The sequence below is a fragment of the Hydra vulgaris genome, chromosome 08 (genome assembly GCF_038396675.1).
Source record: "Hydra vulgaris chromosome 08, alternate assembly HydraT2T_AEP".
Lineage (NCBI taxonomy): Eukaryota > Metazoa > Cnidaria > Hydrozoa > Anthoathecata > Hydridae > Hydra > Hydra vulgaris.
Window position 1 is genome coordinate 65,354,132 of NC_088927.1, and position 27,731 is coordinate 65,381,862.

A 27,731-nucleotide genomic window follows, 5' to 3' on the forward strand; every position below is an offset into this window, starting at 1 on the left:
AGTGTGGTCAGAAAATAAATATGTATAAAGAAGAAGAGTGTGGTCAGAAAATAAATATGTATAAAGAAGAAGAGTGTGGTCAGAAAATAAATATGTATAAAGAAGAAGAGTGTGGTCAGAAAATAAATATGTATAAAGAAGAAGAGTGTGGTCAGAAAATAAATATGTATAAAGAAGAAGAGTGTGGTCAGAAAATAAATATGTATAAAGAAGAAGAGTGTGGTCAGAAAATAAATATGTATAAAGAAGAAGAGTGTGGTCAGAAAATAAATATGTATAAAGAAGAAGAGTGTGGTCAGAAAATAAATATGTATAAAGAAGAAGAGTGTGGTCAGAAAATAAATATGTATAAAGAAGAAGAGTGTGGTCAGAAAATAAATATGTATAAAGAAGAAGAGTGTGGTCAGAAAATAGGAAGTAAAAGAACACTAAGGTCAAAAAAAAAAATTATTCATTATCAAAAAATCAAACCCAGCCATTAAAGATAATAATTAGTTTTAGAATGAATCCCTTCAGCTAAAAAATTTAGCTAAACTTTTTATTTCTTATTTTTTGTAAATAAGGCTTTCAGCATCCAACAGGGATGGAAATACTGCAGTACTTAGCTTACAACCAATCATTTTTCCTAAGAACATCAAAAAAGCTACTATTCTTGCTTGTCCTCCTCAGAAAAAACTTGAAAGATTTGCAATGAAAAGTAAATGTGATTGTAATTTGGCCAAGGTAAAAGAGCTATGGATTAAAGCTGGATTTTTTTTATACTAAACGATCAAAGTCTAGTAAAAAATCTTTCAAATCTGGACAATGAATATTCAAAACTTAAGAAGCATGAAAAAAGGGGATCTGCTGCGGATTTGGCAAAGCAACAAAATTTTAAATTTTACCTGAACAAAATATTCTGGGCTCACATTCCTAATCTTAGGAATACAATAAAAAATTACAAAAAAAGATTTAATTCAGACAAGCTTGAGGATTTGGAGTTTCTGGAGGACCAAGAAGGGGAAAGAAGGCTTATGTTTGGTTCAGAAGATAAGAAATACAGAAAAATAGTATGTATTTCTTTTAAATCAAAAAAAAAAGATTGCTAGGCTTTCTAACCAACTTACTTACAATTTACATGCCACTTAAGATGGTTTAAAATAAAAATAGCTAAGCAAAAAAAACAATGTTCAATCGCTATTTCAATCTCTCATATAGTTAAATTAAATTAATAAGTAGTAAATATTTTGTTACATTTTTAGGCAAGGGTGAGTAGCAGAAAGAGAAAGCAGCAACTAATGTTGAGATTAATAAAGATACTAGTGAGGACTCCTTGAGTGATACTGATTTGATCCTGGAGTGGTGTAAAAGAGAAATCTTCACAACAAAAAGTCACTGCTGAAATTCCCGTAGATGTTTTTACTGGTAATGTAGCTCTTATGGCTACAATCAGTGATATTTCTCCAAGTATTTTACATAAAGTTGCAAGTGCAATTCTAACTCAATCAGGAGCTGATCTGACAGATTTCAAATGCAGCCAGTCTACAGCAGATAGAAAAATGAAACATGCAAATCATAATATATGCATGATATTAAAAGAAGATGTTCAACAAGTAATGAATGAATCCCCATACCCATGCATAGAGTATTTTGATGGCAAAACATTAATTAAACTAAACAAAGGAAAAAGAATAAAAACTGAAAGACTGGCTGTAATTGTAAATATTGAAGGTGAGACACACTTGCTTGGAGTACTTCCTTTACCATCATCCTCTGTATCATGTATGTGAATTAATAATGGTTCATTTTTGTAATTCAGTTTCAGATAAACATTCCACGGGACTAGATAATCCCATTTTTTTTAAATTAAAAACAAATTTTTTTTTTTGAAAATCCTGATTTTAATTACAATCAAACAGAACTGATAAAGTTTGATTGGAAAGTAGTAAGGGGGACCATTCTTGAGAAAGCTGCACAAGAGTCTTTTAACTTTTGCCAAGAATACATTACAAATCGAGAAGAAAATAAAGATTTTATCAGAGATAATAGAAAAGAGCTTGCAACTCGTTGTAATTTACCTTTCTTCATCTTCAGTAACATTAAGAAAACCTGGAGAAGTTCATTATGCTAGGTTCTTATCCAAAGCACTTTACTATCTAAAGCTACAGCTTCTTTCCAGCCATCTTGAGTTTGTAAACCAGAACAATAAACTCAAGATAGAAATCAGGCTAATAAGTGAATTTACAGTTTGCTTTTATGCCAAATAGTATTTACAGGCTAATGACGCTATTAGAGCTCCCTTTCTTGATATAAAAGCAATATACCAAATGCAAACTACCGCAGTATACCGAAATAGCAATATACCGAAAACTTTGTTCCATACCAGATGCTGTCGATGCAATTTTAAACTCTCTTTACAAACATAGTTGGTATTTAGATTCAACAATGATTCCTCTTGCTCTGTTGGATGATAATATGTCATTTGAGAAGAAAGCAAACCTTGCAAAAGCAATTCTATTTTTTAAAATGCTGATTTCAGCATGGTACAATACTAAAAACAAATCAAAAGTAGATATAGAAGATAAAACAAAAATGGGAAATGAAATTAGTGAACATCCTTCTTCACTTGCTCTGTTGGTTGATGAATTTTTATATCTTATGTTTAATAGAATTTGATTAGAGGAACAAAGGATAAAAGATTGGCTTTCACTTCCCCCTAAGTTTTGGTTTACTCAATCTGCTTTTAAAAGCTTTCAGAATTATGTCAAATTTTTAGTTGTAGTAAATGATCATTCAGAAAGATCTGTCGGAATGATGCAGCAATTTATTTATTAATATAATAATAAGGAAGATAAACAGAACACATTGCTAACTGTTGATAAAGTTTGTTGTGCTTTTACATATATATTTTAGCAAAAAAACTACGATACCTTGTATTTTTGCTAAAATATATATGTAAAAATAAACATCCCAGAAAAAAAAAGTTTCAAATTTTTTTTATTTAACAAGAAATATAAAAACTAAATACATATGTTGCTGCTTTAGTCAAACAGAGTATTCTTAATTACTTCAAACCATACAATCCCACATAAAAATTTGTTAACCTTGCTTAATTGAGAAATTTAAAATATTTTACAAAAGAACCAAGCTACTTAACAAATATATATTTCCCCCACTAAATGGTCATTGTTTTTTTATTTTAAGGAAAACTTTACCACATTTGTTAGAACCTTGAATCTCTAGCATTTTAAAAAATAAACTATTTAATAACATGTAATTGGTTGCAATGTTACACACATAGGTATATATATAACTTGGTCTTTGTTTTTGGTCAATTATAATGAACATAAATTTTTAGGCTCTTTGTTAGATGGTTATCAAACCAACTACAAAGCAGTAGCTTCTATTATTTCATTGTTATTGGGAAAATTTAGTTACAGTCAATTTGAAAAAGTTAACAGTGTTCTTGGACCAGTTTTTTTTTTTGGTTTTAATATTTTTGTCATTTGGATTGTTATGAACATGTTTATCACAATCTTAAACGATGCATTTGCTGAGGTTTGTGCAGATCTTAGATCACAAAGTAATGACTATGAGATAGTTGATTTTATATGGGACTATTTCAAAGGTATTTTATTTCATGTTGGAATAATACAAAATTACTTTTTTGTATATTTCTCTTCTCTTTTTATCATATTTAAAAAAATATTTGTGAGACTTGATTAAAATATATAATTTAGAAAATTATTTTAGAATTACTTGGATGGAGCCCTTTGAGGAAAAGAGAACTTATTGTAGAAAATCTAATTCAGGCGAATATTGCTGAACCCAGTGGTAATAATGGTATTTTGATCACTTCTCGTAGAAAGTCAAGGTTTAGTCGGGTTGCAACTGAATTCATTGAAGGTAACTAAATTTTGAGTATTACAAAAAAGCTGTTGTATTGATGTAATGATAAAATGTTTTAAAATAAAATATTTTACTTAAAGTTTAACTAAATTATAGGCGTTGATGCTCAACTTGGGATAAATAAAAGGAGGTATACAGTTCAAAACGAAGATCATATATCTTTATCTTCTCGTAAAAAGTCAAGGTTAACTTGGTTTACTAACGAATTAGATAAAGGTAACAGTTTATTTTGAGATGTAAAAAATATTTTTATATGGAAATGTTTGATATAAATTTACAACAAATTACTTACAAAAATAATTGTTTCACAAGTTCTCCCTACATTAATCTACTTGTAAACAATTTAAACTAAACAATCCACTATTGTGGACTTAGCTATACATGTTACTTATATGTTCTGCTACTTTAATTATTTTTTAAATTATTCTCAACTTTATTTCAGACATTATTTTAGACAGAAAAATCGAAATTCGAGGTCAACATAACCTTCCCTACTTGGTAAAATAAGTTGAGATAAGTTATTTACCAAAACCTCTTTGAATCAAATTTTGCTTTAGCTGCCTATTTTGAATAGTTAATGACTTTTTTGGCAAAAATCGTTTATGCATTCTTGTTGTCATTGCATTTTTTGCAAAAAAAAGTCCATTAAATTTATAAAAAGTTGCAAGCAAACTCAATAAATTTACAAATTGTTTTTAATAACCATTTCATAGCTTTGAGAAAATAGAAATTTTGTCATGTAACACAAGATTATTTTGCTGTAAAAAAAATTAAATGTATGTAAAATTATTATCATTAAACAGTGATTTGAGGCAAATTTTATATATATATATATATATATATATATATATATATATATATATATATATTCACAGATGAATTAAAGTTCAAAGTTTTTAGAGGAAATCATTGAGAATTTTTTTTTGATCTTAGGATGGAATCAAAATTTATTGTTTGAGTTAAACATGTTTTTTATGAACTTTGATCCCATCATAGTTATGAACTATTTCTTGTACTTTTATCCCTGTTTTTATTATATTTATTAAAATTTTTGTGAGAATAAAGTATAACATATTTAGAATTAATTTAATAAATATTATTAAAATATAACAGAATTACTTGGAAGGATTCCTTTGAGGAAAAAGAAACTTATTGTAGAAAATCTAATTCAGATACAAATAAAACTAAATAGTAAATGTTTTAAAATCTGTTCTCTACTTAGAGTTTCAGCTCAAGCCATAACCAATGTTCATGGTGCTCATGGCAGACAACCATCAAAATATAGCGGTTTTATTTGAGATAAGTTAGACACAAGTCATTAGTTTCTTTGGTGATAATGAAAGTCCAAGTCCAATAACAAGATGCAACAGGTTTGAACCAAAAAGCAAGTTCTACATCTTCTTCAAAATAACAAGTATTATTTATATGGGTTATTTTGAAGAGTTAGACACTGTTACATTAAAGAAATGTTTGAAATTTATTTTACATGAAATAAATAATCAAAGATCTGTATCAGACAATTGAAATTTTAAATTTCTCCATGATAATACTTAACCCCATGTTTCTTGAATCGTCACAAATTTTATTAGCCTATATATATATATATATATATATATATATATATATATATATATATATATATATATATATATATATATATATATATATATATATATATATATATATATATATATATAAATATATATATATATATATTCATTCATATATACATTATTTTTTTTGTTGTTGTTTTTTTAATTCTGATTCACTCCTAATAAGGCTGCGAGCAATCAGTATTAAGTTTGGAGTTACTAGAAAACAGGGAATATAGTTAAAGAGCAAGGAAATCGTTTACAAAAGACTTGTAGATTGCATTAGTCAGAAAAACATGAAGATTGGAAAGAATTCCAAAGGTTTGAAATTTGGAGAAAAAAACTAGATGAATAAAAGTTTTTAGAGAATGCAGGGACAGATACAGTAAAAGAATGAGACTTTTTATTTTGTAGTCAATATTTTGATTTGTAAGTTTTTTGTTTGGTGATATATTTGTTGTATATCTTTGTTCGTTTTTAGTGTTTGTAAAACAATTAATTTTTATATTATTGCAGGTATTTTTTGGGTGCATTGTCTTTTTTTTTGTCATTTTGCATTTTTGTCATTTCAATATTCTTCAATTAATCTTTATTTTTGTCTTGACAACTGTCAAAATATGCTTTGTTCAAAAAATAGTTTCCTCTATTCTAATGTACTTCAACTTTCCCAAATTTATTTTGTATATTTATAATATAAATATGCCAAAGTTTTTAAATAGTTATAAATAACTCCCCTCAACTCCATGATAGAAGTTCTCTTATATTTTTTAAAATTTCATTATAAATAAACTTTATATTTATAAACTTATAAATTTTTAAACTTTATAATCTGATTTTTATTCTAATTATTTGTTTGATCTAATTTTTTGATTTTTCTTAAAAACTCTACAAAAAAATTTTTTATAGAAAAAAAAAATTATCTGTAAAGAATTGAATCATTATATTAAAATTATAATAATTATAATAATTATACCAAAAATTATAACAAAGTTCATTTACAATTACTTACAATCATTTTATTTACCAATTAATTAGAATTATTAAATGATATAATAAAATATATAACAAAATAAACAACATGACTTAGTTTTTTGTCTCAAAATAAGCAACATGTCTGATGCCTTTTTAATAAATATATTTTCGAATAAAAAAAAAAAAAAACAGTAGTCAATTAAATTCTTCTAAATGTCATAAACATAGGTCATACAATAAATCTTAAATAAATGATATAATAATGTAAAAAAAGGAAAGTATTATGAATTAAAAACCTATTTTGATTGATATTATAAAATCATTGTAACAATGGTTGCTTTATCAATAACAGCTTATTGATGCAGCAATGTTATTTCATGTTAGCTTTAAGTTAGCAATCAACATAAAGAAATCAGAGCTGTGGTTATAAAACTGGTTTTCGAAATCAGTTACAATAAATCTTGAGAGACGTACTTTTCTATCAACATTTTCTATTTCAAATCTTGAGAGATTTTAACCAATAATAACCACATAATAGTTATAAAATTATTTATTACCTTATTGTTTATTAACAAAAAGTTATTTTAAAAAAAAATTATTTTAATTTCAAAAAGTAAAATCCAAAACCAAATAAAAAACTCTATCACAAAATCATTTTTTGATAGTTTCAAAAATTTTGTTGACAAACCAAATTTAAAATCAATTTTCTAACAGCAAAACTATTAATAATACTAAGACAAAAAATTAAATTACAGTATATAAAGCTTTTATTAATGAAAAAATTTTGGTCTTGGTATGGGGAAAAGAAACTTAGAAGAAAACCATGGGGAAGACAACTTATCTCACCATGGAAAAGAATATTTATCTAGGAGAAGGAGAATTGTTGCTTATATATCATAAGTTATTGAGATTATTATACAAGTTGCTGAGAGCTTATATGAAAATGTTTTACAAGAGTTGTCTATTATCTTTACATAGTGCTTTTTTATAGTAATAAAAAAGTAATCATCATTTGGAAAGGCCTAGAACAACGTTGAATCACGAAGACAAATTTACCTGTGTGTGTTCAAAGTAAAAGAAATCGTACTCCAACTGCTTCTGAAATTTGCCAAGAACTTAATTCTGTGCAAAAAACATTAGTAGCTGTTTAAAGTGTAAAACAATGTCTTTGTAATTACAGCTTTAGGGGTTGTGTTGCTTCCAAAAACCATTATTACAAAAACTAAATAAAGTTAAAAAATTGAGATTGGTAAAAATACATAAAAATTGGATATTTCAACAATTGGTCTCGAGTATTGTTCACAGATGAATTAAAGTTCAAAGTTTTTGGAGGAAATCATTGACAATTTTTGTCAGTTAATTGGTAAACACATGGTAAGACAATGCGTAACAGTCAAAAATCCTAACAGTCAAAAATAGTAAACAATCAGTCTTGATCTTAGGATGGAATATATATATATATATTTACATATATATTTATATATATATATATATATATATATATATATATATATATATATATATATATTTATATATGTATATATGTGTATATATATATATATATTTACATATATATATATATATATATATATATATATATATATATATATATATATATATATATGTATGTATATATGTGTATATATATATATATATATATATATATATATATATATATATATATATATATATATATGTATATGTATATATATATATGATTTGAGTATAGACATCGTGTATAAGAGTGTATGTTATATTAATAAGAAAACATCAAACAATTCGAATTCTCTTAATACAAATAATAATTTATTTTGAGAAATTTTCACTGGGTTATGGACACCAACATCATCAGCTCGTAAAATATTACAAAATTTTTTGAACGTTAAATAACAGTTTAATAAATTTTTTAACTGGCGTCAGCAATTGAATGGCTTCTTTTTTCTTTACGCAAGAATATAAAAAAGTCCAAAAATTAGTTTTGTCAAATTGCTCATTATCTAGATTTATTCTGTTATTCGATGGGAAACATTGGTGCCTCTGTATTTTGAGTGCTTCACGTACTTTACAGTAGAATTTTTTATTTCAACTTTAAGAGTTTTAGTTTTCTCCTAATTAATTTTTTTAGAGCAAAACTTGCTATGTGTGGCAATTGCTCATTGATGTTTGCCACACATAGCAACACATAACAAAAAAAGGTTATTCAAAAAGTTTAATATTCTTCAAAACGAATTTAAAAATAAACAAAAAATTAAAAACGGTAAAATAACTACGCATACTAAGAATGCTGTTTTAAACCTATGCAGTACTGAAATTCTTAATAACCAAAACGATCATCTTAATCTTGTCGTTTGCTTTAAAGCTAGACTATAACAACAAAATTGAAAAGGCGCAGGATTTGAGAAAAAATGTTTTAAAAGAACTTAAAATGGGTAAAAAAAAATTAGCCAAAACGTTACAAGAGAGCAAAGAAAAGCTCTAAAGGAAATTAAGGAAAACAAACTTGCTGATATATATCCGTTTGATAAGGGTAATGGGTTTGTGAGAATTGAAGATAGAGCAAAATATCAAGTTCTGGTTCAAAAGAAACAGAATCAGAAAAGTCATTGATAACTTTTATGATACATGATACATTAAGAAATATTGTGATAAATGCGTTAAGAAATATTGTGATACAAGATGTCTTAAGAAATATAACATTAGTACAAGTACTATACACCAAATTTGCATATTTTTTAGTGCGGCCCCCAAACATTTTTTTAAGGGTCATGCGGCCCCCAAGCTCAGAAAGGTTCCTCACCCCTGGTCTATTCTATATATATTAATAATAAACAAAACTTTTTTTTTAAACTTTTGTCTTTTTTTGTCTGGTTGGAATTATTTTGAAAAATTACGAATTTTAAAAACACTAATTTATATAAATATTTTTCTTTCCAGGTAATTTTAAGAAATCCATTTTTCCCTAAAAGTTTCCATAAAGTATTTTTGTTTTATATTTTTAACCAACACACTAGTGTCCAAATGTTAAATAACTTTCTCATGAAGAATGTTTCATTTTAGATTGTACTAACTTATTTTTGTAATCCAGTTGATCAGTTTTTTTTTTGTTTTACATTATTATTTACTGCTTTGATTTTATTACATTCGTGTGCATATAAATCCATGTTCAAGTATCTAATGGATTTTAAGATAATATAAAAATAAAACCTTTTATATGAGTGTTTTTTTATGTTTTTATATATGCCAACATAGTAGCATTTTTGTTTTAATTTTTATCTGATCCATCTTGTAAACAAGTTCTAGGTTATCATGAATTTTTTAATTTCGTATTTATTGTTAGCCATATATTGCTCTGTATTCATTTGGGGTTGAAATTTGTCTGGTTGGTAGTGGCAATATTTGGCTATGCAGTGTCAGTAAAAATATTTTTCTATGTGTACTCTTGGTATATAAGGAAGTATTTTGCATGTAAAGCAATGAATAAATTTTAGAATATATTTATTTAACTCATACATGATTTGTGTATACATTTCAATTATATGTTGAATAAAGTTCTTTACTTTGGAGTTTTTTTTCAATAAACTTATAGTAAGTTTTTATGCATGGAATTAGGTTTCCTTTTTTTTTTTTTTATTTAATAGAAAAAAACGATAATTATTAAATTATGATCAAATATTAAATCAAAGAGTTTTAATTTATATAAGTAATTGACTTTATATGTATTTAATATATCTTATTGAATAAATAAATTTTTCTCTTACACAACTTAGAATGGCTTGGTCGTAGTTCATTAAATAAAAGAGAGCATATACTGGCAAACGGGAATCATAGAGGTTCAGTATCTAATCCCAATGATTATATGTTTTTTATTTCACGCAGAAAGTCAAGATTTAGTCGAATTTCCAATGAATTTTATAGAGGTTTAAAATGTTTTAGTAAATTTTTTTTTTGGTCAAATAAAGCCATAAGTTGATGTGACCAAAAAAAAATTACTTTTGGTCTCATCAATGGATGGTTTCGGTTGTGTCAACTTATTTATATGTATTATCATTATTATTAAAATATATTATTATATTTGAGAAGTGAAGTGAAACTCAGAAGCCAAGAAAAACAAATATTACCATTTCTCAATAAATATTAAATTCAGAGGCACCTATAGCACCCATTTTTGCAATCATTTGTATCAATATATCAATATAAAATTTGTTTATTTTTAGATCAATAATATAATTCTATAAAAGATAATTCATTTAGCATCAAAAATAGTTATGTTTATTTGTACTCATACAAATACATAACTTATAAGTATTATATATTTGTAATTAAATAAATAATTTACTTTGTGAAGAGAATTTTTTATTCTTTAAAACTACATCTAAACTGATATGAAAATATTTTACAGAATGATAATGTCATTTAAAAATGTTATTTTTAATTATAATTAATTAATTACTCAAAGTGAGTGAAAATAATTTGTTTTAGTTGTTATAATTAACCACTAAGTAGTAGTTTACAGCATTATGGAATCAGGAAATTAGTGACCTGGGTAATTACCCTGTAATTATATATTATCCTATATTTTTGTTTTTTATCACACTATTTAGAATGGCTTGGGCATAGTTCTTTGGACAAAAAAGAGCTGGCAAATCAAAGTCAGAGAGGTTCAGTATCAGGAGGTAATGATTATATGTTTTTCACTTCACGTAGAAAGTCAAGATTTGGTCGAATTTCCGATGAATTTAATGAAGGTTAAGAATGTTTTATTATAATTTTATTATTTTTTTAAATTTATATATAATTTAGATATTAGTAAATACAAAGCACTGACTGATTAAAAAAGGGATAGGTGCAACCAAATATTAGTACATTAACTTATGGCTTGGTTTTTTTCAAATCATAAATAAAAGTAGTTCTTTGCTGTTTTGGCTCAACTAAACTGATTAAACAGTAGAATAAAAGCAATGATTCATTATTAACAGCATGATAGCAGTGATATGATGGCATTAATCATTTAGACATTTTTAACTCATACATACTTCTAGTAACTATTTTATTTTTTTTACTTATGATTTATTAAAACTCAATTTTTATTTTATTTTATCCTCTTTTTATCTTTTGTCTGCAACATGACTGTAACATGTATTATGGTAGGGTATACAATAAAAATCTACACCACTAAAACTAACTTCTGATAAAAGGTGGTGCTCGAATACAATTCTTAACTTAAAAGTATCTTTACCCAATAAATCTTCAATTACTAGATTTAATTCTAAATATCCCTGAAGAACCTCCCTTATTTCTGAAATGTACTGTTGTTTATTGCTGGCATTGTATATGTTGTTCTAAAATATATAATCAAAAAAACAACAAAAATTATGATAATTATTTTCACACATGCATAAATACTTTGCTTTCTCAAACAATATAAACCGCTTAGCCAAGTTTTCTTGTTTTTGTTTATGATACGACTTATTTTATACATCCCTACCTAAATAGACTTAAATAATGAAATATTCTTTATAACTCTAAACATTACATTATAAAAAATGTACTTACACATTAAAGAATAACTTAAGCAAGGTTTTGTATAACAAAAAAAACAACTGAAAAATACTCAATTAAGTGATATGAAAAGTATAATTAGTTAGTTTTAAAAAAAGTGGTGTATGGGGGAAATTTTAAAAACCAATCATCAAGTTATATATAGCTTCACAGTCCCTAAAAAAAGTTTATTCTCTTAATTTTAAGGCCATTAAAAAAAATTAAAAAATTTAAATAAGTTATCAGCCTAATACACACACACACACACACACACACACACACACACACACACACACACACACACACACACACACACACACACACACACACACACACACACACACACATATATATATATAAACACCTATAGTGTCACTTACAGGAACAGATTTTACGAAAAAAAGAATACTTATGAGGACATTAGCATTATCAGGGACATTCTTATGTACACATTTATTTTTTGTCCCTGTAAGCAGTGTTTTTTGTTAAAAAAATGTCCTTGTAAGCAACTTTTATAGAGAGCAAAAAGTACATACATTGACTATCAAACAGCCTGATTTGCAAGGGAGTGCTGCTACATCGACTGAGGGTTTGGTGAGGGTCAGCATTAAGGTCAGGCTTAGGTTTAGGGTTGTGGTAAGGCTTAAATATGGTTGTATTATTGTATTTAATTGTTTTTGTAAATAGATGAAAATAAAAATGAAATATAATATATAATAAATAAATAAAAATACCAAAAATAAATTTAAAAAAGTTTATCTTTATAATTAAATAATAAATTTGTATAATAAAATATTAAACATGTATAAATAATAATAAAAATAAAATAAAATTTTTAAAAAATATATAAATATGATAAAAGTACTATAAAAAAGTAAAAAAAAAGTACATAACGGAAACAAAAAAAATCTGTTTCCGTAAACGCCAACTAGGAGTATATATATATATATACATATATATAAATTATTAATGCGGTAGTGGTGTAGTGGTAAGAGCGCTTGCTTTGTAAGCGAGAAATTTGGAGTTCGACTCCCACCACGTCCCTGGAAGTACCGCGCTCAACTTAGTTTCTCCGCGCAGCGGCCTTGCTCAGCAAGGTTCATGTTTTGGAGTTGTAGAGTTGAGAGAGGGTTGCACCACGAATAACAACTAAAAAAAAAAAATCACAAAAAAATGAGTAACCTCCTCGACTGTAGTGGCCCCCCTCGGGCCTTGGGAAGGTGAATAATCTAAAAAAATATATATATATATATTTATATGTATGTATATATATATTTATATGTATGTATATATATATATATATATATATATATATATATATATATATATATATATATATATATATATATATATATATATGTATATATACATACATATATATACATACATACACTAAAACAAATACATTAGATCTTCTAGAAGCTTGGGACCTAAGTTACAATGTTGTGGTATTGGTATTTAATACTACTGCTAGTAATAGTGGCATCCAGAATGGTGCTACTAAATTGATTGAAGGAAACTTAGGTCAAAAATTTTTTTATTTTGCCTGTCAGCACTACATTCTTGAAATCTTTGTTGGAGCAGTTTGGAATAAAGTATTTGGAAACATTTTTGGTCTAGAGAATAAATTCTTTGTTGAATTTAAAACTGCCTTGGCAGTATTGAACAAACATTTGCCAATCGAAACTTTAACTGTAAAGGCACTAAAAAAACAGACCATACAGCATAAGACAAATCTACTTGCTAACAAAGATGCTACGATATTTCCATATGTGCCATGAACACACTCAGCAACCCTGGGCAAACTCCACCTCAGAGTGTGCACTTTATTAATGGCATGTAGCATTTATACGAACAAAATGTTTCTACTTTCTAAACAATTGTCTTATGATCAGAGGATGATGACCAAACTTTTTAGAATGACAAGTATCTTTTTTCTTTTCCACACACTATTTTGACAAAAAAACACAACATTTTAGCAAAAAAACTCTTGGACAATGAAACAACATTACTAACATTCACATATTTTCATTATAATTGTGAACAAAAAAATTAAAAACTAGCTTGGTTTAATTGGATAATATAGCATACATTACAACAACATTCAAGCATACATTATACAAGCTGCTTTTGCTTGGCTTGATTTCTGTTATTTTATTTTTAATTACTTGAAAAATGTGATTTTTAATTAGTTTAAAAATGTGAAAAATGTGAAGTGTTCTTATTTTTGTTTTAACTAAAAAAAGTGTTTTAACTAAAAAAAGATATTGTTTTAAACAGAAAATTGATGCTTATCTTTAGAGGCTTTGAGGGGGATCTGTAATAGTTATTAAAATGTGATAACAAAAATTGTACACTGTACACAAACACTAGAATGGTAATAAATTTATTTTAGGTGGTTTTAAAATTTTTTTGCATAGTAAATGCTACTTATATACATATATAAATATATAAAAACAAAAGAAAAAGAACTATTATATTTTTATATTTTTAATTTAAATTAGTAAATAGTATAACAACAATAAATAAAATGATAACAATAATAATAAAACAAGTAATAACATGAAGGTATAAAAGTAACACTAAAAATTGTAAGATCTGAAGTTGTAAAAGAAGTAAACAGTATGATTAAGTAAAAGCAGTTTTAAGTAAAGGCAAAAAATATTGATTAGAGATAATAGAGTATAAGAACAATTATAATAGTATAACAATAATAATAATTTAGGTAAAATCTTATTGGTCATTTAAAGGGAATCTGACTTTTGTCATTTGAGGATAAAAAATCATAATTCCAGTATCAAAGCCTTAGTTCAAAAGCTACAACATGCAAGGGTAAAAAGCTAAAATGAGAAAAAAAGGAACTTGAAACGGGAAAGGAATCATAAAACTAATAAACAAATAAACTAATAAGTAAATAGATTTAGTTAATCTTACAAAGAAATTTAGAAATTTATTAACAAGTAAAAAGATTTAGTCAAACCGAGTGAGACTTGGAAAATTCCAGAAAACAAACATCAATGACATCAAGTGAAATACTAACCATTCATTTGTCCTGCAACGATTTATTTGTCATGATTTGTCATTATTTGTCATTATTTTGTCATGAGGCTTTTATTTTTGAGATTCTTTTATTGCGTTTATAATATTTAATTATTAAATAGAAAAATAAATAAAATATATATATATAGACTAAGACATATACATATATACGTATATAAAAAAAAAGGAAAAGGGATTATTCTATTTTTATACTTTTAATTTAAATTAGTATATGGTATTATTAATAACAATAATGATAAAATATATATGATGATAATAATAAAATGAATAATAGCATAAAGTTATAAAAAAATAATAATAAAATATTAAAAGTTTATTATTTTTTTATTATTTTCTGTTTTTATTATTCGAGGCATTTATTACTTAATTTATCTACACTTGAACATTTATTTCATTTTCCAGGATTTCTTCATCTGTTTCATTAGTATAAGTTTCTTCAGTGCATAATAGTTTTTTAATTATCTAGAAAGCTTGGTTATGTTTTTTTTTGGCATTTTTCAATATTTCAGATCATTTCTTTTTCAACTTAATCTAAGCTTTGTTTTTGGCTGTTATCAACCCAGCTTTTCCCTTTTCTTCCCATTCTTTTTTTCATTTTTTTTTTTTTTAAAGTAGCAAGCTTTTTTTTTGGAGGATAAATCAGGATTTGAGTCAGTCTTAAATTCAATTTGATGTTCAGGTCTAATATTGATTCTAATTAATTATAATATTTGAAATGTGAAAAAAAAATCTGAAACTTGAACAGTTTCAGAAACAGTTCAAGTATTTTCTTTTTCCACTCTTTTCTTTCAATCCGTTTTTTTTTGTCTATGTGATTTAACCCAATCTGTGTTTTTTTATTATAATATTTCACTGTTTGAGAATTTTCTCCGTTCTAACGCTTATCTTTTTGACTCATTCCTTTGTCTTGGTGTTCTGCATTTCGATACCACAGTCACACAAATAAATTTTTCAATTTTGTTTCTACACTTGCAACCTCTTCAGCTCTGCATATGTCAATCACATTTTTTAGAGTTAAAATTGCACCAAAATCTCTTCTTAAATTGTCTTCAGTTCACTTCAGTTACCATGTAATGTTTTTATTGTGTATTTTACAAGGAGAATTTCATATAGAGCTTTTATTTACTAAATTTATTATGCAATATTATATGTAATTAAATAGTCAATACAGCCTCAAATATTGTTTTTTCTTATATTTTAACTTTTTCTCTTGTAATTTAACTCACATTCTAATAGTTAGTACTATGGTTTATGAGTGCTTTCTTATAAGAACCCCTTCATGCAGAATTGATATTCAAAGGAAGTTATTTTGTAAGATGCATTTAATTATGTCCAGAGGGAACTGTACAAATCTTTAATAATGTCCAAAGGAAATTATATGTACCAATTGTCACCTTGCTTCTTCTAAAAATTCATTTTGTAGTTGGTATAGTATTAAAACTTTATAGTAATTCTTTCATAAAAAGACGAATAAAATATTTAAGAAAGTGAAGAATGAAATCAGGGGTTGGGGCTAAGAAAATGGGGAGCTCAATGATGAGAGATAACATTTATGCTAACTTTGCAGGCAATTGTTTTTGAGGGCAGTAGTTAAAGATAATCCAAGAAGATGTTAAGTAGGGGTAAAGTTTTATAGTCAATTTTCCTTTGTGTTAATAAAAATTTTATTTTTTTATTTTTTTATTTTTGCATATAGCTTCTTTCACCTTTTGCCAACCTACTTTTTTGCTTTTTTTGTCTTCTTAATTTTTTTATGTAGCTCAAGAATTAAGCGTGATTTTATCCAGACTTCTTGAAATGTTTGCAGGCTGGTGAATTCTTACCAATATAAAAGAGTGCAGATGGTATAGTGCCCTCCACACAACTCATTAGTATCGAACTATCTTTGCTCTTAGTACTTCAAAACTTTTTCATTAAAAGTAATGTTTTAAACTAAACTAATAAATGTTTTGTTGAATTACAAGTAATTCTTCCTAAAATATCGTCTCCCTATTTACTAATATGCTCATATTATGAAGCTATTAAGATCTCAAAAGCCAAAGATCTTTTCAACTTGAGATGTACAAAATAGCAGGTTTCAATAAACTGAATTGAACTTCACGACTTTTATTTTAGTATTTAAAATTATATTTTGATATTTAATTTATATTTTAATATTTTACCAAAACCATAAAGTGTTTTATCTATTAAGTCAATTTTTCTATTTATATATTTATTTATATTTGTATTTTAGTTAAAGGGATAATTTTAATTAAAACTATGATCTTACCATTTTATTTAATTTATATTTTAGATATAAAGGATGTTTGTATCACTCAAAACTTTTAAAAACTAATTTAAGTAGTAATGAAAAATACTTTCTTAAAAAAAAATGATTTAAAAAGTTATAGCTAAACAAAACAAAAAAATTATAAAACAAATACTAAATACAAAAGTACAAACATAATTTAAAATATGCAAATAATGTAAAATAAGTACATATAATATGAATACTAGGATGTTTCAAATTTTATCAATATTTGAACTTGAACTTACCTCAATTTATAAAATTGATATAAAAACGAGTTTGAGCAAAAAAAAATTGTTATGATGATTTTTAGGGTCCCCCATCGGTTTGATTTTGTGCCCAAAATGTTTGGTGCTTCAAATGTTTGGAAGGGGCTTAACATTTATTCTATAAAAGTTTTAATTTTTTTAAATTTTACATATTTGATTAAACATTAATCACAGAAAAGGAGCATGTTAAAAAAGTTAAAAACTTAGTCTACCCGATTTTCAGAAATTGATGAAAATTTTTCATCAATTTTTATTTTTTCTCACAAAATGTGAAAATTTTTTTACTCGGCAGTGTATAAAAATTATTTTAGATTTCTTAATAAATTATTTCCTTTTGCAAAACTAACTATTAGTTAAAATGTTAAAATTGAGTGAGATTTAAAGTGTCAAATTGAGTTAAAAAAAAATTATTTGATCAATGGGGCAATCTGTCTAGGACTCTAACTTTACTGGCCCCCTACATAATTAACGTTAGAGCAAAATATATTTAAAATTTGATCAGAAAATTTTAATCAGAAAACATTATTTAAAAATGTATAAACTAAAGTACTCCAACAGCTTAAAAGTTAGCAACTACTTTCCAATGCTAAGACAAATTATTTAAAACTTTTAAAATTTTTTAAAAATTTGCATCACTAATAACAAGTAGTCTTTTAAAATATTTTTTTTTAATTCAAAATGGCTGAAGTTACTAGACTAAAATGGTGTATTTATTTATAAAAAAAAAACTAATAAAATACTTACCTTTAATAATTTTTTCAACAAATAAAGATTAATTTTTTATTTGTTGCAAAGTTTAAAAATTAAAAAAGAAAAAATCTAGCAAAGAATTCAATAAGAAGGAGAAGCAGATTTTTTTGGATTGGTAAAAATAATATTGAAGAAATCTTAAAAAAAGATGAGCCTTGAGAAACTTTCATATTATGCTAATAATAAATTTTCAAAAGTTCAAAAGTTCAGTTGCCTTATGACCTCGAGGAAGAAAGACACAAGATTTAAGATTTAATTAAATAAAGACAATCTAAAAAAAAAACTTTTATTGTAATATTAAACAATTAAATCAAGTAGGCGAATCAACTACAGAGCTAGAGTTTTTCTTAGACATAAGTAATATTAGCACAGAATCAGGTATTTTATTTGATTTAGCACAACCAGGCCCAAATAATCAAAAACAAACGTTAGTGAAGGATTTTGTTAAAAAAGTAGTCATGACATCAGTAAAAATATAAAAAATAGTTTATCAAGAGATCTAAAGCATGTATGCATGAATTTAATAGTAAGTTGAGGCAGAAATGTAGTTGATTTTTCTATGTCTCATTCAAACATTTTGCTAGCTCAAAAAAAATCTTACCAAGAAAATGCTGAACAATAAAAAAAAAATTTTAAAATTGCCACCAGTAAAACTATTCTTTCCATTATAGCACATTTTGATGGATTTGCAGTCTTTGTGGTGAAATAAAACTTCTTGGCTTCTTTTACTGGAAAGCTCACTACAAAGTTTCAGTTAAAATACAGGAAGAATATGGAATATTTGATAACGTGAAAGGTTTATGTTTTGATACAACTGCTACAAAGGAAGACTCTGATATCAATGCTAGGTTTAGTCATAAACAAAACTCAATTGTACTAAAGCTAGCTTGCAGGAGTCATAAATATATAATACATCTTAACACTTCTGTGAAAAACAGTGCAGTGAAAAAACTGAATATCTAGAAAACCTAATGTTCAAACGGTTCCAAATACACTGGAATGATGTTAAAAGTAGAATTGACTCTTCAAAGTTTGTTAATTATGATACCTAATCTATTGCTAACACTTTGTTAAAAATCCCTACACTCAACACAGTAAAATTTTGTGAGGTTTAAAGAATAACATTTTTCCCAGAGGAGAAAGATTTACTAAAACTGACTCTTGTGTACTTATGTCCTGAAAGAGTTTTTCAAATTCAAGCTCCAGGGTTCATGTCTCATGCAGGTTTTATGTTCAAGGCTATCTATTATCTCAAGATTCAGATATTGAGTTCATGACTTTCTTATGAATTGAAAGATAATACAGAAATAAAAAAATATGAAGTGCAGGTTATGGCTGAATTTATCTCAATATTTTATTCTGTCTGGTTTTTAAAAAACTTCTTTACATTACAGTGCGTCTATCCAAGATATAAAGGCCAATTGGCAAATAATCAAATTTAGGGAATACGTAGAACAATATGTTCAGTATTCTGAAACAATTTTAAATATAATCAATACAACAATGGTTTTAATTAAATTGCATTTATGGTACCTTGATGAAACCTAAGTTCCACTTGCTCTTCTAGATCATAATATTTCTTAAAACCAGTTCCTGAGTTGTTCAGGCATTCTGAGAAATTTTTTTAAAGCTCTTAACTTTAAGCTAAAAAAACAACATTTTATTGCACAATTAGTAGAAGAAAACTTTTAGTTCATATTTAGTTTGTTAAACCTCAATAAACTGAATAATAAACTTTGGTTAAACTGCCCAGCACCACTATGGGAGTATGTTGATCAGTTTAAAATTTTATCCTAATTTGTCTCTAACCTTGCAGTGGTTAACAATAATTTTTGCAAGATCTATTAAATTTGTGTCAGACTTTGTAAACAACATTTACAATGAAAAAGATGGTCAGGTACTACTATATGCTATTATTAAAGGAGGAAAAACATTCGCAACGCAAAGAATAAGAAAGATTTGCAATCAGCATATGAAGCAATTGCATAATAAATATAGTTTTTAAAAGAAGACGTTTATTTTATAACGAAATATTGAATAATAAATAAAATCTTTTACTTAATAATACTAATAAAAATATTTCATTCTTTTTTTTTGTTGCTTTTTTACAAAAATAACTATACAACAATACCATGAAGATCATTTATAGTTAAATGATCTTCTATATACTTTATAATCTTGAGGTAACAAAACTAGTAACAACAATACCACCTTCAACAACGTTACAGTAAATTTTTTTCTTAAAAAGAATAAAAATAAATTATTATTACAATTAAGCTTAGCATAAATGTCAGCTTACCTCCAAAGATTAAAGATAATTTTATTAAAGATCTATATAAACCTCATTTGACTCTATTATACAAACTATCCAGGTTATAGTTTGTTTCCTGTCTGGAAACAGTTTATTAGGAAACCAAAAACGTTTTTATATGCTATCTAGTGATAAAGATTTTTGTGAAAAAAAAATTTGCTTTTTTATCAATTTTAGAGGATTCTGTAGACTAATTTTTCATTTTTTCAACATGCTTCTTTTATTTGATTAACAGTCCCATATATAAAAGAATAACAAATTTTATAGAATAAAATATAAAAATTTATAAATATATTTATGCTTATATAATCATAAATAATAAAAATAAATATTTGTATATGTTTAATTTATAAATACTAGAAGATAGTTATTTGGAAAAAAAAGACCATAGAGAAAAAAATCAATATCAAAAAGGTTCTCAATCTAATGGCAATGATTTCATTTCACGTAGAAAATCAAGTCAGTTTACTACTCAGTTTAATCAAGGTAAGTTTGGTCTTTAATTGGAAAAGCAAATTTTATTTCTGTTTTTTTTCATCATAGTATCATTGTGTTTATTAACAACTATAAATCATAAACTTATTAATGAAAGGATTTTGGGGTAAAGAACTTTGGGATTAAATAAGAAATGGGAAATGAAGAAAACGTTATTTTAAAAAGGACATCTAGAGTTTAGTTGTCCTCAGTCTTGGGGAAGTAAAGATTTTGGGGAAGTAAAGATTTTTTTATTTAAATTTGTTTGGGGTAAAGTATTTTTAAACAAAAAAATTATTATTTAAAAATTATTAAAACTTTAAACTTTTGTTTTGCTTGGTTTGATATTTAAAAGAATGTATACATAATGACATTTTTTTAGAAAATGAATTAATTTTCTTTTAATTTATTGATGTGTTACTTTCTACTTCAACAAAAATGTTTTTAATTCTTTGAATTTGTTATTGTTTTTGTAAAATTTATTTATGACAGTATAATCCTGCAACAATTATTTTTTCAAAAGTTTAGTTTACTACCTGATAATATGTCGCTTTTCTAAAATTTTATATAATTTTAAGTCAGGCTATTATTTTTCTAGATCTACATTAATCATACAACACTTTTTGTCATGAGAAATTGATTTTTATATAATGCTGTTATTTTTTTGGTTTCATAAGATATTGGAGATGTTATTGTTATATAAATATGTCAACTAGAACCTACTGCTGTCTTTTAAATCTGAGGGTATTAAATTTGTTTGAATCTTCTGTGATCACCTTCTTATTAATACTAAAGTTTTTTGTTTACAGCTTTTATTTTATAGTATGAAAGTTTTGTTTCATTTTTTTGCTTTTATTTTCAAAATGTTTTGATTAATCAATAGCTGTTTTTTTTGTGTGTGTGTTTTTTTATTTTCAATTAAAAATTTTGTATTTATCACTAGCGAACTGTCTCTGGCATTAACAGTTTATTTAGTTAGAATAAAATTGAATTTATTAAATTGTTCAGCTCCCTGGAATTTAGTGTCATTTGTATAGCTGTTTACCGTTTTAATGTTTATAAAAATATATTTTAGAGTAATATTAAATTGTATAAAGAAATATGATGGTTATATTGAGTATATATCAAGAAACAGATAGTATATACGCTAGAAAACATTAACTTAATCATAATAAACAAAAATAATAATAATTTGCATGTATTAACAATTATATATTAAAAAAAAAGATAACAGATAAAAATAGTACATAATAAATGTTGAAAAATAGCATAAGAGAAACTATTAATTATAAATTAAAAAAAATTGATAAAAGATATAAAAAATTCAAAACTATGATAAGAAATACAAATTATAATAAAGTACAGCTGATAATAGATAGGTACAACTTATATATATATAAATTTTTATCAATATCAGAAAATTTATAATAGTTTCACATAAATTTTACTTTGAAAAACAGATGTTTGTGAGCGGATGTTGTTTATGTTTAATTAGTTTATTCTCACTACTGATCTCTTTTTATTCTTCTCACTGCTCTCTACTACCCTTTTCCTCTCACTACTACCCTTTTCTTCTCACTACTGCCTTTTTCTTCTCACTACTGCTCTCTTCTTCTCACTGCTACCCTCTTCTTCTCACTACTACCTTCTTCTCACTGCTATTGTCTTCTTCTCACTACTACCCTCTTCTTCTCTCTACTACCATCTTCTTCTCGCTACTACTCTCTACTTCTCAATACTATCCTCTTCTCACTATTGCTTTCTTCTTCTCACTACTACCCTCTTTTTCTCACTACTACCCACTTCTTCTCACTACTGCTCTCTTCTTCTTACTACTGCTCACTTTTTATAATTTTTTCTGAAAGTTTTATTGCACCTGCTTGGTTTTTTTCCTTCATTTTTTTTTTTTCATTTTTCATATAATCACTTTTTCATGCAACTTGTATTTAGTAGATTTGTGTTTAAAAATAATGTTTAGCAAGTTGCGCCAAAATAAAGAAATCGCTTTTTGTCATATGATGGTCATTATTATAAACTAATAATTGGTAAGTAACTTTTATCAACCTTATCAATCAACTTACAATACTTTAATATATCATTAAACACAAAAAAATTTTAAGTAGGACAATCTTATCTTAGCCTAATGTACATATAAGGATTTTTGTTTTAATTCTATCAAATAAAAGTGTAACAACTTACCATCTGTAACCATCTTAAAGAAATCACGACTCTATTAGTTATTAGTTACATATTTAATTTTTTTATTGGGAAAGATATGAGGATTTTCCGTTATAGTTTGTACAAAATAATGAATAAGCATTATAGGTTGTACAGACCAATGAATTTTGAGACAACATTTTTGAAATATATATAACTCACCTATTTGTATAATTTTGTTTCAAATTTAGAATTGCTCAGATTGCGTTCTTTAAAGTTGAAAGAACTAAGAAAACGAAAGCTTTCTTACAATTTACGTAGACAGTCAAATTTAAGTAATGTTACATCTGAAGGAAAACAAGGTAAGTAAGATTTATATAATTTAAGAGACTAATAAAAAATATTTTATCTTATAGAAAAAGTACATTTAATTTATAGTCTAAAAACGTCTCTTTTTATTTTTTTTATCTTTTATGGGCTTTTTGTAGTAGTAGTAGTAGTAGTAGTAGTAGTAGTAGTAGTAGTAGTAGTAGTAGTAGTAGCAGTAGCAGTAGTAGTAGTAGCAGTAGCAGTAGCAGTAGCAGCAGCATGTAAATTTAACATTAGTGATTCAGTCAGTAGCATACTTTTCTCAGTGAAACTCACAACAGCTCTGATAATAATTTTTTTCAAATTCCTTACTACGTATAGATACGACAGAGAATTTTACTTCTAAAATAACCTCAAGGCACCCTAATATTTTTCCTATATTTAAATATAAACAGAAAAAACATCAAAATCGATCATGCATTCAGTTTTTATCACATCTAGTTTCTAAAAGGTTTACCATGATAAGGTATCTCTTTATGTTAACACACACAAAGTAAACATAAATCATTCTAATAATATGTATGACAAATTGTTTTTGTATGCCTGTAGACTTTTTTTAAAAATCTTAGACTAAAATCTATTACTAATAATTTGCATCAATAGAGAAAGTATAAAGTAAAATGTATTATATTTAATATATTATATGTAATAAGTAATATGTATTATATTAAATGTTTTTATATTTTTGTATAAAGTAAATTGTATTTTAAATATCTATCACCAAATTAGTTCCCAGGTTTTTAATATATCTTACCACGTTATATAGCTAATATTACATGTTAAATATTTAATACCAAGTTAGTTACCATGATAGTTACCAAGTTTTAAATATATTTTACTATGTTAGATAAACACATAAAAGCATAAAAAGTAATTATTGCATATATGCAATAAATAAATATTTAAACATCAGCAAACATATACTTTACAAATAATATAGATATTAAATTAAATATTTTAGATATTAAAAAAGGAATAAAAACGTCTTGATTATCTGCAAAAAAGCAATAAAAATAGTTTATTATTTATATGAATAAATGGGAATATGAACAAATGGGAATAAAACACAGCCAAGATCAGAGTATTTTTCCATAAAACATTGTTTAAAGTTGAATCAGTGTTTTTTAAAGGGGCAGATTTGCTCGAAGGGTTTTGAGCAAATACGCCCTTTTAAAAAATATATTAATTGAGTTGCAATACCAAATATATTCAAAAAAAATATATATATATATTTTGCTGACTTTTTTGGTGCCTAGGCATAGAAGTTTCTTTTTTCATATTTTTTTTTGAACTAGTTAAAGCATACGTTATTTTACAAAAATATTTTTCCTTGAATCAATGAAGTTGATTTTTGTTATTTTTGTGCCCGTGTCTCCATTATGCCTTGAGTAACTATTTTTTATTGATTTTTTGTGAAATTTTGATTCTTTTATATTTAGAATATGAAAAGTTTTATAATGCGACTGTATCTGAAAACCAAATCGATAATCGAGTTTTGGAGCTTTCTAAGTACGATTACTTATTTGAAGAGGAAATCGATATTGACAATCATTATACAAACGAATCTTTAGATAAACTTATCAGTTTTATTAAAGTTTACGAAGCAAACTTGGAACAGAAAAAAAATAACTTTGAAAAGGAACCAATAAATTAAAGCCGCGTTGCTGTTCAAAATAAAATATTTTGGAAGCAACAAATAAAAGAATAATTTTATTTTGATTCCTGTTTCATCACATTGAATTTATTTAATTCCCAACAGCACAGTAGTTTAGAATAATAAAAATAAAAAATAGAATAAAAGTAAATAATTGAATAAAAGTAAAAGCTTCGAGTATTTAAGTTTTTTCAATTAGAATATAAGAATTAGCATGGATTTGCATTTTAATTTTACTTGGTTAAATGGTACATAATTGATAAATTTATTTAATTTATTATAGATATATTTAAAAATTAGATTTTTACTTCTAAAACACTTAAAAACAAAAATATAATCTGTTTATTCTTAGCTTGATATATTTTGAAATGCCGGTCCACATTAACTTAATGCATTTTTAAACTTGAAAATAAAACAAAGTATATACTTTCAATGGCTTATTTCCCTTGGTTATCGTTTACTGGCTAGACAAGGTCAAAAATTGAAATATTGGTAAAGAAAACCTTTTTTCTTGTCTAAATATTATGCATCAAAATTCCCCGAAATTTTTTTTTTTTTTTAATAACCATTTTAGATCTTCATTTTCATTCCAAGCCTTGAGGATCCCAAAAAAACATTTTTCGTTATTATAAATCTTCATCAACTTAAGTACCAAAAAATATATTAAAAAACAACCTTATTATAAGCAGAAATGTTCCATTAATTATCAAATAGATAGGTAATGCTTGTTGAGGCATATATTTTTTTGATGATTATATGAAAAAACTTACATGTTGTTTTACAGTAAATTTATTATTATATTTATTATTATATTAATTTTTTTTAGCTTTATTTATTTGATTTAGTTTAATGGCTTCTTCAAAATTATATCAAATAATTAGCTCTATTAATTTTATTAGTTTATTGGCTTCTTCATAATCGTAGTTGCTAAGATATAATCACTATGTTGAATAATTTTTGTCGGGGGACATTTTTCATTAGATGGTGTCGTCAAAATATATCAGTTTATTTTTCTGATAACGCCAGATATAACAAATTTTTTCAAAAGTTTTTTATTTAGTTAGCAACAGTACCGACCTCAGTTATATGAGAGTGTTTAAACAGAAATTATATAAATAAATAATGAAACACATTATTTTTCTAATAAAAAGTTCATTGAATTTTAATATTATTATCAATGTTATCCACTTTTTATAAGGTTTTACCTAAAATAAATTTTTGGTTGTAAGATATATACAAAACTATTACCTCTGCAATAATTCCAGGATACTTAGAGCCATACCAAGCATATAAAGACTGGGGTTGGGCGGGTAATCATTGAAATTACCGACAAAAGTTTTTCTTGTTTTAAAAAACGATTTATTTCAAAAAAAATTTTAAAATCATTATTACATGCTTATTTTATTATCTACAACATGTTTAAAGAAGTAAAATATATATTTTGTGAAAGATATAAATTTTTCAATGCATATGAAATCTACAGATTTTAAAAAGCATAAGCAAACAACAAAATTATTTTATAAAACGTCAAGCCACATAATCAGTTACTGAATTTGTATATATCTTTGTGATGTTATAGATCACTTTTTTACCAACATGTCAAGGTCTGTATTATTTACAAAATCTTTTTCTGATAACATTATAACCAACAATATTTTTAATAGTTCGCTTAAAAAAGTATTATTAAAAGTGACATCTGATCATTTCCCTATTTTCTTTTCAATAGATAATTTTGCGAAAATTTTATATAATAAAAAAGGAAAGAATAGGAATAATAAATACTTTCAAAAAGTTTTTTCTGTATTTATTATTCCTATATTTAAAGGAGAAAAAACTAATGATAAACACTATCGTCCAATTTCCATCAAATTTTTCCGTCCAATTTCCGTCTAATTTCCACCAAATTTTTAGAGAGAATTTTGTTCAACATCATATACAATCACCTTTTAGCAAAGAAATAATTATATAATACGCAACATGGTTTCAAAAAAAATAATTCAACAGAGCATGCTATCATTCAGCTTACAAGAAGTATATTAGACTCTAATTCTAAATTCACATTGGGAATATTATTTGATTTAGCGAAAGCGTTTGATACAATTGATCATAAAATTCTTGCTAAAAAATTAAAGTATTATGGTATAATAGGCAACGCTTTAAAATGGTTGAAAAGTTACTTAACTAATCGTAAATAATTTGATTACGCCGATGAAACATTTTCATCAAATTTGTTGAATATTATATGTGGAGTTCCACAAGGATCCATATTAGGACTTCTCCTTTTCCTTATTTATATTAATGATCTTTACAAAGTCACGGATTTAATAACATCTATGTTTTCTGATGACACTAATTTATTTATGTCACACAAAAGCATTCCTACTCTATATCATTATCTGAACATCGAGTT

General features: G+C 25.5%; 1 protein-coding gene across 6 annotated transcripts in view; it reads left to right on the forward strand.

The window, feature by feature from the left end:
• Positions 1–25,386, forward strand: part of LOC100199090 (uncharacterized) — a 195,786-nt gene extending 170,400 nt beyond the window's left edge. For 2 of the 6 annotated variants that reach the window (XM_065804174.1, XM_065804177.1), the window contains 8 exons: positions 3,338–3,607; positions 3,733–3,885; positions 3,985–4,104; positions 10,220–10,369; positions 11,054–11,197; positions 21,028–21,153; positions 23,550–23,660; positions 25,107–25,386. In XM_065804174.1, the coding sequence (XP_065660246.1) occupies positions 3,338–3,607; positions 3,733–3,885; positions 3,985–4,104; positions 10,220–10,369; positions 11,054–11,197; positions 21,028–21,153; positions 23,550–23,660; positions 25,107–25,321 (1,289 nt within the window). In that variant the 3' untranslated portion in view covers positions 25,322–25,386. The remainder of the gene's footprint in view (positions 1–3,337; positions 3,608–3,732; positions 3,886–3,984; positions 4,105–10,219; positions 10,370–11,053; positions 11,198–21,027; positions 21,154–23,549; positions 23,661–25,106) is intronic. The other 4 variants (XM_065804175.1, XM_065804178.1, XR_010640305.1 and 1 more) reach the window with 3 other exon arrangements.
• The last annotated feature ends 2,345 nt before the right edge of the window (positions 25,387–27,731 follow it).